Source organism: Artemia sp. Qi Xiang Cuo, chromosome 3, assembly GCF_049724085.1.
Source record: "Artemia sp. Qi Xiang Cuo chromosome 3, ASM4972408v1, whole genome shotgun sequence".
NCBI classification, from domain to species: domain Eukaryota; kingdom Metazoa; phylum Arthropoda; class Branchiopoda; order Anostraca; family Artemiidae; genus Artemia; species Artemia sp. Qi Xiang Cuo.
Window position 1 is genome coordinate 45995855 of NC_142796.1, and position 12720 is coordinate 46008574.

General features: G+C 34.7%; 1 protein-coding gene across 1 annotated transcript in view; it reads right to left on the reverse strand.

The window, feature by feature from the left end:
• The window catches only part of LOC148954169 (multiple PDZ domain protein-like), a 416101-nt gene that overhangs the window by 245315 nt on the left and 158066 nt on the right, over positions 1–12720 (reverse strand). The window contains exons 14-15 of the mRNA XM_089086188.1: positions 12305–12475; positions 8260–8427 (exon numbers count right to left, since the gene is read on the reverse strand). Coding sequence (XP_088942314.1) covers positions 8260–8427; positions 12305–12475 — 339 coding nt within the window. The remainder of the gene's footprint in view (positions 1–8259; positions 8428–12304; positions 12476–12720) is intronic.

Below are 12720 nucleotides of genomic sequence, written 5' to 3' on the forward strand. Positions count from 1 at the left end.
TATTTTCTTTTAATGAGGAAATAAGAGCGATAGGTGTGCTAAATGGGCGTGGTTATGTGTTATGTGTAAATGGGCGGGTGTGTTATGTGTTTAAAAAAACAAATTTGCAATTATACTAAGCAAAACTTTCTTTTTATGCAACCTTTTAGATTTCAGTAAAGCCGAAATTGAATAAATTACAGTATTTCAAGGCGCCTCAAGGTGACATTGGCACTGCAAAACTGCAATTCTCACTCAGGTTAGAGTAAAAAAAAAGAAGTAGGCCTGACTACGAAGACAGGTGGGGTATTTTTCTTGCGTATTTACGGCATGGGACAAGCGATAGGGAAAACAACGGACCTAAGCAATCGAAAAAGCTTGTTCAGTTTGAGGAGAATGTTTCTTAATGTAGGATTTCCAAGGACGGCATATACCGCTTTTAACTCGTTTTTCTCAATTCACCGATTTTTTTGATTGACTGGTAGTTTGTTTTTCACATATTACTATTTGTGAGGCATTTTCTGACCACTTCCAAATGTTCAAACGCTTCCAAATTTTAATGGTACATGCAATTTCGATGACAATGCAATAATACAAACTCAAAATTTACCCCTCTTGCATATCCCCCCCATCCCCCATAGACATGATCGGGGGATTGGTCACAACAAAAAGTATGAAACAAAAATTTATTATACAGGACTTGATACTGAAGCGGTGAAGACATTTCCCTGTGGTCGTGATAACTTACGCTTGTATCTTAATTAAGACGATTTGTTTTATATATTCAGAAGACTAAAAAATCGAAATATATATATATATATATATATATATATATATATATATATATATATATATATATATATATATGGCATACATTTTTTTTTATTCATATATTGATCTAGTAAATAAGCTGACGTTTTAAGAGTTGGCGAAGTGCCAAAACATTCGAACAAAATCCAAATTAACGGTCGAAGTACGAAATATATAGCCTACAGTTTGAAGTCACGTTCAAACAAACTAGCATATCAAAGATTTATGACATGAAATAAAACTGGAACTGATATGAAATGGAATGAGGGAAATGTTGGTGAAAAGGGGGGAAGTAATCTCGTCATTCATGTGGGAATATTTTCCCTTTCATGAAACACATAATTCTACTTTTCTCTGAGAATGCCAACAGTCTTGTGTTATATTTCTAAATTCAAATTCGGGGAGTGGGAAACTAGAAAAAAAAAAACAGGAACAAACTGGAACAATGTTTTTTTTCATAAACGAATCAAACAAATGGAATTGGACATAATTACTTAATAGCATATAAAGAAAAATCATGAAAAATTGAGTGAGAAGAATTACATATTCCAAGGACCAATTCTTAGCTATTAAAAAATAAAGTTGCCCAGAAACATTATTCCAAAGGGTGGGAGAAAAGCCTAAAAAAAATTCCCGGGGAGGGGGGGGGGTTCAAGTTTTTAAAAAATATTTGTTTGAAATAGTCAACAATTTTTTATAGAGGGTAATAACCAGATCTAGGACGCGATTCCACTTTCGACACACGTACGGCCACTTCAGACTACTGGTAGAACAGGTTTTTAGGCAGCATGTCCCAACAGTTGAGGTGAAAAGGTTACCAAAATTTTTATCTGAAAATGAGGAGTGGAAGCAATAATCAAAGAAGTTTTTTGTCTGAAAACCTCACAATTTTTTCAAAAAGGGTAAATAACCACATCTAGAATACAGCTCCACTTTCAACACGAGTATAACCACTTTGGATTTTTGTCAGCACCTCCCAAAAGGCGGAGAATAAGCTTACAAAAAAAAATAGGAGAGGAGGGGGGGGGGCAACATTCAAAAATATTTTTTGTTTGTTTGAAAAACCACATCAATTTTTAAAATAGGGTAAATAACCACAACTAGGACAGACTTTCCTCCTCAACGCGAGAACAGACCCCTTTGGCTTTTAGGTAGCATTTACCAAAAGATGAGAGGACAAGATTACAAAAAAAAAAATCACGGAGAATAAAGGAGAGGGGGCTACAATTAATTTTTTTTTTTTTTACAAAATTTCAACAATTTTTCAAATAGGGGCAAATTTAGATGTAAGACGCGACTCTATTTGAATATGAGGGTGCTCAGTTCACACTTCAAACTAGGGGTAGTATTGTTTTTATGGAGCATTTGTAAGAATAATGCAACCCAATTTCACAATTAAAAAAGTTTGGGAGAATAGGACGATAAGTCTGCGAACCAAAATCAGAATATTCAAAGCTAAAGTGATATAGTTTTAAAGCGTCGGCACTCCGAAAAACGGAGGACGATTTGCTAGATCTTTTCCAGAGAAATTACCCACAGATTTTTTTTACTTACCCGACTAACTGACCGTATCTTAAACAAGAAGCGGTACGAAAAATGTGGTTCACCACCGCTTTTTTGGGGGCTATAATGAGAGAAAGGTTGAGATGGCCAGGGCACGTTCTGCGGATGAAGTATGATAGATTGCCAATGATTTTCCTTTTTGGCGAACCATGAAAGGTCAAACGAAAAGCAGGTCGTCCCCAAATGGGATGGAGAGATGCCATAAGGAAAAATTTAAGGGAAATAGGAATTCCTTGGGAGGGTGTAAAGAGGGAGACTTTGAAAAGATTGGGAAGCAGGAGGAGTGTGCACAGTTGTGTTGGCCTCGGGGGGCTTGGTGCTGAAGCGAGTTGTTAGTAGTAGTAGTAGTAGTACATCGGCCAATTATACAATTAATGCAAATTAAGTCCGAAGTGAGGGCTAATTCATATTGTCAAATTTAACAGTGTTTGAGTTCTCCAAAAGTGTTGGAGGTGGAAAATCGGCCTTTTTAGCGGATATAGTCTATAGTACATTTTTCCTCGTTCCTGTTCGTTAACGGGTGGTGCCAAATATTTTCATCAAGAGCATTACGTCATTACAAAAAAAAATTAGAACACTCGAATAAATATAGTATTTTTTAGTGAAATAAAAACGTGTGGACAAAAAGGAAGGAAACATGCAAATTCAGTTAATAGAAATACTCTACTTATTATAAAGTAAGAATTTTATAATTACAATGTTCTTCTGTAGTTTTTTATATACCCTATGGCTACATCCGTCACTGTTAGGAAGATGGGGAATATAGGCACGATAGGGACAAGTGTAGTTGGAAAGAATGAATCAAATGGTACTATTATTTTGTTATTATACTGTTTCTTTTAGAACAGACATAAGAATGATATCGAGTATTGACCAAAAAGTGATTATTTAAAAAATAATTAAATTAGAAGGTGAAAAATTTTAACGACTTGGTCTTCTAGAGAATGAAATCCATCCTACTATGTGGCTAAACTCTTAAAGACTATATTACACTCAAATATATTTAACGGAGCATTTTATGGTTTATTTAGATTTTTATGGGCTTTTATTATGATTTATGGCACCACAACACGAAAACTAAACTTTTTTTTTTTTTTTTTTTTTTAAATAAAGATAATCCATCGGACAACAATACTATTCGAAGTACTACTACTACTACTACTAACAACTCACCGCATCACCAAGCCGCCTGAGGCCAACACAGCTAAGCACGCTCCTCCTCCATCCCAATCTAATTAAAGCCTCTCTTTTTACACCTGCCCACGAAGTTCCCATTTCCTTTAAATCTTTCTTTATGACGTCATCCCACCCCAAAAGAGGACGACCTGCTTATTATCTACATTTATTATACAAATTAACTTAAAATACATATAACAAATTTGATTAAAATACCCCAAAGATGACAGCAGCTATTAGATCTTTGCATCCTTTGAACATACAAAATCATAACATACAATCATAATAAGACGGGTACACACAACATGAAGGGCACAGAACCTCACCCCATCCCAAAATCCTAAAACTTACCGAATTTCTAGGTAATTATTATTCAAATTATCAAATACATTTTTTCTTTTATTGCAACAATCCTCCCCCTCTTTCTGAAAAAATTGTTGCGTACGTGCTATCCATTGTAAGAGTTTGTTTTGGAAGAATTTGTTTTCTTAAAAACAATTATTAAGAAAAATTGTTTGAAGATTGTCTTTTCTGTGAAAAAATGAGTGTTTCTAAAGTTACTGTTTGGTAAATCTGCCCTTTTCTGTCTCAAATATGGGGGAATTTTACCGTTCCAGAAATGGAAAGATCTATAATGCCCATCAAGACATGCAAAATGGAGATACGGATTTTGAGGCTGCATAGAACAGCCGAGCAACTAGCTACCTCCATAAAAATAGAGAAAATTTATTTTTTTATCATCTAAAGCCTTTACTACTAAGGTCATTGTTGATAACCTTTCAATTTTCATAATGTTTCATTCAACACTTATCAGGAACGAACGTAGGGAGAAGGTTTCCTCGGGGCACCTCTTAATCAAGTTGTATAATGAAACTTGTTTTCTTACTATTCCTCCCTTTCCCCTTGCTATTTAATTCCCCGTTTCCCCACTATTCACTGTTTCCCCACTATTCCCTTACTACTTTTTACAATGACCTCAAAAAATATCACAAAGATCACATTACATTTATAAGTACTAAAATAGTTAAAAATGTTGGCGTTTTGCAGAAATTGAAAAAAGAGCCCAAAAAGCTTGTATTTTTCTCTTATTCATCCATATTTATTGTATTGCGTAACATTTTGTTCTTCGACGTTCACTAGCTATTTATATCTGCTCCATATGTTACAAAATAAGGCTGTAAGAGTCCTGACCAATGACTTGTCTTGGAGTTCGGTTAGATCTTCGTACAGTCTCAATAATTTGAACCTCAATAAATCAAAATCCTCGATATCTCGGCGAAGGCCTCGACCGAGTCCGTTGATTTTGAATTGAAGTTATCAAGTATTTTGCAGTAGGTTGCATCAAGACATGGCTATTTGTAGAAAGAGAAAAAGCCAAGACAGATAGTCAAAGTAATTGAGAGGCAAATGTTTAAATGGCTGCAGCACGGGTAAATAGTGGGAGTAAGCATGACTCTCTTATTGGACACATACTTGTTTGTTAGTTTTTGGAAAGGCACACTTGCCTAGAGTCTCAGTCATGTTGACCAAGAATTTAAAATCGACATAAGACCGTTAGATTGCCTGTAATGAGAGGCAAACAAGGCACACCCGCTTACGGTCTAGAAAAAGTTGAACAAGAATATAGAATTGACATAGGACCATTAACTTGCTTCAAATATCAGGAAAATAATCGTTAAAAGCCATCTTTGTCTATTCCCAATAGTAGCTATTCGTTGCCTAAGCTCAGCCCCACGTTCTGAGAAAATTCCAATTTTAACAAATTTTCCAATTTTTTGGGTCACTTGCCTGAGACTCTGGGCAGGTGGGTGCCCCCGAATATTGTCCTAAATTCCTCTCTCAATTTAGCACTTTTTCATGGATGCCCACCATCTCCAATCACTTTCCAAATAGTATCTATTAATTGCCTCAGCTCAGTCCAGCAATATGAGCAAATTTCAACTTTTTCAAGTTTTGGGTGACTTGCTTGAGACTCTGGGCAGGTGGTTTGACAAGAAAAGTGTTACAATTTAGGATAAGAGGCTAAAACCCCTCAAAAAGAAGACATACACGCAAAAAAACTATTAAGATCACCGCCATTACACCTAAAGGCCGAATCAGATAATTACACCTTCTGAGGTAAATACGAAAAACCATTTTCTCAACTGTTTCCAAAGGGACGATCAGAAGGGGGTCAAGATGATCAAAATGTAACCCTTGTCAATGGTAGTCGAAGCTCTAAATAAAATGAATTTTGAAATGGTAAATGCATATGATATTTTTTTTCAAATTCTACATATTCTAAAGTTATGCATCAGTAATTAATGTCCGAATATTCAACCTTTGCTCCCTTTTCAGCCATATCCCAATGCCCTACAGATCCTTCCTTTGAATTCAGCACAGCAAAATGCTTTTGACAATTGTTTCAGAAGAATGAAAAATGTCAGATACGAAATTTAGGCGTAACAGCGACGAATTGACCATTGTCGAAAACCTTTAATGGCATTCAATAGCACAAATGTCGTTTTGCGAGTCTCAGCGTAGGCTCATAATCTCAAAGACAAAATTGGCCCGTTAGTAAAACTTCTCAGGACCACAGGAAACTTTCACATTTATTTTGGTAAAAATTGACAGGTAATCTTAAATGTGTCAACAGTTCGAAAAGCTAACGAAATCCTAATTTTAAAAGAGAGAAAATGTAAAATACCTCTCTAATTGTAAAACAAAACGCTGTCTATTCAATATACGTAGAGTATAATTAATATTCATCCTGTGTCGGTAAAAATTTGAATCATGGTGGGAAGCATGATAGGGAACTTCCAAACCTGTCAAATTATTCAATGATACCGCTTTTGAGCTGATTTTTAATGTTTTCCAAGCAGGCATGCCAGAATATTTTTAGTGCCTCCCATTGCCAGAACTTTAAAAAGCAAATTCAGCTCCTTTTCGTCAAAAAAAAAAAAATTCTAATAATATATTTGTTTTAACCAGAATATCTTTATCTTCGGCAAAATGTTAAATGTTATTTCAAAGATTTCAGGGAAATTAGGTGTCGGCTTTTAGTTTTCTCTCGTTTATTCATATCTTTTTATAAAAGCTAAACAGGTTGTGGTAAGACCACTCAATCAATTCTGAATAGCTTGACCACACAAAAAAAATAGGTTATAATGAACGAGATCGTGTGATCCTTTAATGTATCGATTTCCCTTAATCAGGGGTTTACAGTCCTTTACCTTAAACAAAAAGGAAAATCAGGTTTTACATGAATGGCACTAGGGTGTCTCCCCCCCCCCCAAAAAAAAAAAATTGAAACAAAACGAATTGAAAATTGAAAAAAAGAACGGGAGAAAACTAAAAGCCGACACTCACTATCTGCAAATCTTAGAAAAACTATTTAACTTCTCCCGTTTTTTGTGCCGGAGAAAGAGATATTCACAACTTAAGGAAACTAGTATCATTAGCAAATGTGAATTTTGTTTTTAAATGCGGCATTCCGTCCTCCGGCCAACAGCATTCAAAACTCTCATTTTATTTTATAGCAATGTTTCAGTTATTTAAAAAAAATAGGAGAAGAGGTCAATAACCTACAATATACAGGAAGTTAATGAAAGATGGTAACAATTTCGAGATTGAGATATGATAATATAAAATATATTTCAAAAAACTCCAAAATTTACTTCCAGATTATTACTTCTAAAGGTCCGATTCACAAAAACATTCTATCAAAGTATATATGAGATGTTTTCCGCACATTTCATATTTTATTCTTTTACTCCTCTGTTTCTGAATGTGGCTACGTCATGTTCACGCGTCTTTAGCATGTCCACTTAGGTCTTTTACCATGACTTTTGCATTGGTAGCACACTCTTTTTGTATTCTTCTTTTTATATTTCCTCAGCAATGATACACACAAATAGAAAGTAATTTTCCATAAGCGAACTCTGTCTAGCCTAACCGATGAAGTTGCGAGGAAAGTTGCCAACAAAGAATGTTGTTACAAGACGAAAGTTCTGTGATTTCTGAAAGAGAGCCTGGAATCCCTAAAAAATGACGCTAGATTGATGCTATTTCATCTGTTTTTTTCTTACACATTTGCTCCATTAATATATACAAAAAAACAGTTTTCTCTAGCATTGCCGACGAACTTAAAGAAAATAAAGACAAACGTTTTGTAAATCTAAAAAAAAGTGTGAAACCCCTCAAAAATAACACTAAATTGAAATAAAATCATACCATTGAAATGGCCATCAAAAGAGCCGACTTATTTAAACAGAAATAAATATTCTTGTAACGGCAGATCCTTTTAAGAATAATAAAAAATGTCAAATGTCAAAAGGTCAAAATAAGATTCGTCAAATAAATGCCAAAGATGTTTTGTCAATTTTATACCTTTACGATTTTGCTGAATAACTATTTTTTTCTAAGACACTAGCTTGAATTTCTTTTTTTATTAGTCTTCTATTCTCCTTAAATTTTAATGTCTCGTTAGTTATGGAAAACACAACAATGACAAAAACTCCACTCATATGGAGGATCAAATTCGTGAAAATATAGTGGGGGAAGGGGGGCAATTCTTTTTTATTTCTTTTTCAATGAAGGTACGGAAAAATTTATTTTAAAAATCTAGAAATAGAGTAATTCTTTTTTCTTTTTTTTTATGAAAATATAAAAAAAAAGTAATTTTCAAAATCTAGAGGGGGAATATCCCCTGTGTTCATATCAAGCTGACAGGTAAGGCTAAAAGTTTCTTACTTTAGTCCCCAAAGGAGGGTTCTCGGATGATCCAAGAATTGGAGATCCTGGAATGGATTCTGGATATGGTAGACACCGGGCAGCAACAATACGAACATATTGAGGTAACTCCTTAAGCGTAGATACAACTTCTTGATGCGATAATCCAACTAGTGTCTTTCCATTAACCTGGATGAAATTTAAGATATTCAAATAAAACTAAAAAGTCTCCATTATATTGTGATATATTATTACCCTATGAGCCATGCGGTATGGTACAAATTATAAGAGCGAAAACTGGCACTAATGTCAAAAGAAAAACCACCTGCGCCATCTCATATTTGGTGACCGTTAAACCCACTGTCGCATACTTGTTTTTTGTGACACTTTAAAATTCAGGTGAGGGTATAAAAGCCGGGATTCTGCCACCAGTAGGCTTACCAGCTTGAAGCCAAGTAAACTATTAAGCCTACTAAGATTTTCCCAAGCTCACCTAGGTCTATTTTGGACAGACTGGATTTTGTCTTTAAATAACCCTTGAAAATGACGAATGCTTAATACCTATCACTTACAGAGAATTTTCAGTTTTGAATGCACCGGAAATTAATTATATCTTCTACTACTACTAACAACTCACTGCTGCACCAAGCCGCCTGATGCCAACAAAGCTGCACACACTCCTCCTCTATCCCAATCAATTCAAAGCCTCCCTCTTTCCACCCTACCCAGAAGTCCTTTTTCGGGACCTCCTACTACTCCATTCTGCTTTACGTTTGGCCCTAGATGGTTGGCTGAAAAGAAAATCTTTAACAATCAGTCACCCAACCATCTCAACCTTTACCACATTATGGAACTAAAAAGCGGGACAAAACTACTTTTTTCGTACAGCTTACTGTTTGAAATAGGGTCAGTTGGACGGGTGCCCTAAAGAATCCTTTGAAAATTCCTCTGGAAAACATCTAGCAAACCCTCTTCCGTCTTTCGAAGCACCCATGTTCAAAAGCCATACTTGACCACTCTCATCCACTCTACCAAACAATAGATAGGTAAATTGATAGATAGATAGATATTTATTGAAACAAAAGCCACTTTGGGTAGTGGCAAAAAAATTTATAATCTCGGTTGGCATAGTTATCTTCCTATTCTTCAAAACTTTTTTCAACTGTGAAAAAATAACCCAGGCCTTGGCTATTCTACTTTTAACATCTTCACTGTATCCATTATCGCTGTTTATACTACTACCCAGAACCCAGGTAAGTGATAACAAATATGTTTTTTTTTTTTTACATTTTTCGGTTTTTAATGAAGTGGCTAGGTACCCCAGCGTGAGTGGCACTAGTATTTATAAGCAGCAAAGACCCAACTTTTAAAAGTGTTTATTTCTCTTTTGTTCGGCCTATTACCAAGTCCATTTAAAATAACAATTTGATGGAAAACTAAAAAAAAAAAAATATTTAAGGTGGGGCTATTTTTCTCACCAAAAATCCAAAAATAAGCAATAACATAATAGGCTTGGGAAATAAATGGAATAACGGTTAAAAAGGGCGACAGTTTTCCATCTAATTTACTCGGATAAATGAGGCGAGACGACAGATTTCCATTCATGTTCCTTACTAAGAGCTTTAGCAATTCCCTACATTTTACCGTTGATTTTAAAAGAGCACATGCATAAGTCCAACACAGTTTCTCAACAAAGAAGCTGACACTTTTCTCGAGACATTTCTGAAATAAACTACAATTTAAGGAAGTAAATGCCGTATCCAGTATCACCAGGAAAAAAAAAAAAAAATTCTTTCGTGGCTTACGAGCCAGTGTTGCCACTCATTGGATTTTCCTCAGGATCTTGACATTCCAAATACCGTGAAATTTTCCACAAGTGAATTTAAGAATATTGTTGAAGTACCAAGGATAGTGAAAATAAAATCGGACTGTTAGAATTGGTTAAGTGGAAACTTGCACAATGATATAAATCTTCAAAATTAGGAGAAATCGGGCTTTCAATTTTTAATAGTAATAAAACAAACACATACAGTAGCACGTGATAGTATAAGTTTTGATAGTTGCGCAGCTTTTCATAGTATAAGGCTATTAAAAAAAAAAAAAAAAAAAAAAAAAAAAAAAAAAAAAAAAAAAAAAAGTTAAAAATTTGCAAAACATGATCTATTAGTAATTAATAAACAAATAAACTTTCAAATGGGGATAAATCCATTTATTTAGACAGTGAAAAAAAAAAAAACAGGTACAAAAGTCCAGATATTTCGATCACATATACATTGTACTCAAGACGTTCGCTGTAAATATGATCGAAAAATCTAAACTTTTGTACCAGTTTTTTCACTGTCTAAATAAATGGATTTATCCCCATTTGAAAGTTTATTTTTCCGTCATAGAACGGCAATGTGGTCTAAGAAAACAACACCTATTAAATTTGTTACGTCAGAAATTAGTAATTGGTGTCAAACGGCTAAAGAAGGTGTAGGTTTCCTTTGAAGTTGTAGTTGTCTTTGGAAATCAATAGATTGTAAGTACTTGAAGCAGTGGCGTAATTTCGTCAAAATCCTGGGGGGTAGGGAGGGGATTAGGAGCGAATTTTCCCAAATCAGGTGAAAATGACAGTGAAAACTGAAACGTGAGACATATATTACCATAAAGGCAAAGATAAACTTAAGAAAACTGACCTTTTTTCTCTGGATGCTGGAATTATGCAGGCTTATCTTAGTTTTGACAATTTTTTGCAGAAACTAAATTTCAGCTGGAGGAGGGGGACTGAGGTCTGGGGGGGGGGAAACTGGGGTCTGGAAGGGGCAGTTGCCCCCTCCTACCCCATAGCAAATTACGCCCCTGACTTGAAACCTTGCCAAACGGCCAAAAAACCAAACAGACGAATAGTCTTGCAGAATTCAACTTGCAGAATAGTTTTTATCTATGGAATAACTTGATTAGAATTGTTAATTTTATATTCAATAAAAGTAAATTAATAAGAATTAATCTAAATAATTTTAGATTATTTATTATTTAATTAGTTATGAGTAATTTCTGTAATTAAAAGTTTCCCTCTATTTGCCTGGAACAGGTTCAGGAAGAATATGCCAACAATAATGGGAAATTGCTACCCCATCTAGACCTTTCCCAAGTTCAATATAGCTTATTATAATTAATTGTAATTCATTTTCGTCAGTGACAGCCAATGAAAACCATTCTCTTTCAAAAACAATTTTTTTTTGTCAGTGATGAAATCAATTACAACAGGGCTGCCACAGGTTCAAGTGGTGAGAAATAGGGGCTTAGGGACCTCTTTTTTGTCGAAAAAGGGACATCTCTAGGGACCATTCTGGACGCAAAATGGATGCAAAATTTCGGGAGGCACCTCAGCTCCATTGGCTTGGCGTGACCAACCAGCGGAGTCGCTGTTTCTTGATATTACTGAGAAAGGTTTCAGTCGACTGGAGCCTTTGGCGTACTTTCATTTTTGTGATGAGGTCGGTGCATTTGATTCTAGGGATGTGACGGAGGGATCTCATCTCGAAAGCTAGAAGTTTTCTTTCGTCTTCGGTTTTAGTTTTCTTTCATGGGGTCATTTTATTAAATAATCATTAATAGGGTCAATAGGGTCATTTCATTAGGCAAAATACTCATTTACGGACACAAAGTGTTTAGAAAAAGAAAATCAAATGCCAGGTAGATCTTTTAACCCACTGTATTCTTAGGACACCTATCTCGGGCCAAACGAAAAGCAATGCGTCCCCCAAAAGGGTCATAAGAAATGATTTAAAGGACACTAGAAAACTTCATGGGAAAATCCATTTCTCCTCCATTTGGAGGTCAACACCCATTTGGCCCTCTTATTAGGAAGATTAAAATTCAGGGCTCGTTATGGCAACGCGTTATCATACTCAGAATGAACTTAGAATCTTACCATATTTCAGAACATATCACCATACGTGAAATATTGTCATATTTCAGAGTGTGACCATGCTCCAAAACTAAGAAGTAATGAACCTTGTAAAATAGATTTTTTTTACTCTACTTTTATCTTTGTCCGACATTCCCTTAAAAATTAACTAACCTCCAACAGTTCATCTCCAGGTTTCAGCTTATGAGTTTGTCCAACAGGTCCCGTAGGCAAAATGGCTCTTAAACAATGTCTTGATCGAGTATTGCCACTTTCGCCATCTACAGTTCCTTCCAAACTTATACCTAGACTTCCGGTAGCAGATGTTTTGGAAAGTTGAGCAACCTAAAATAATTTTATAACAATTATTGAAATATAATTTTATTTCAGTTTTCAAGTTTAATTTATATTTTTTTTATTGCTTAATTTTTATTTAATTTCAGATATTGTTTTGTTGCATAAATCTAAATATAACTTTATTTTATTTCATGTTAAAAAACTATTTTATAAATTGCAAATAATTTTATAGATTCTAAAGACACTATCTGTTTTTATTTCGCTTTGTTTTTTTTAATTTAAATTCATTGCCT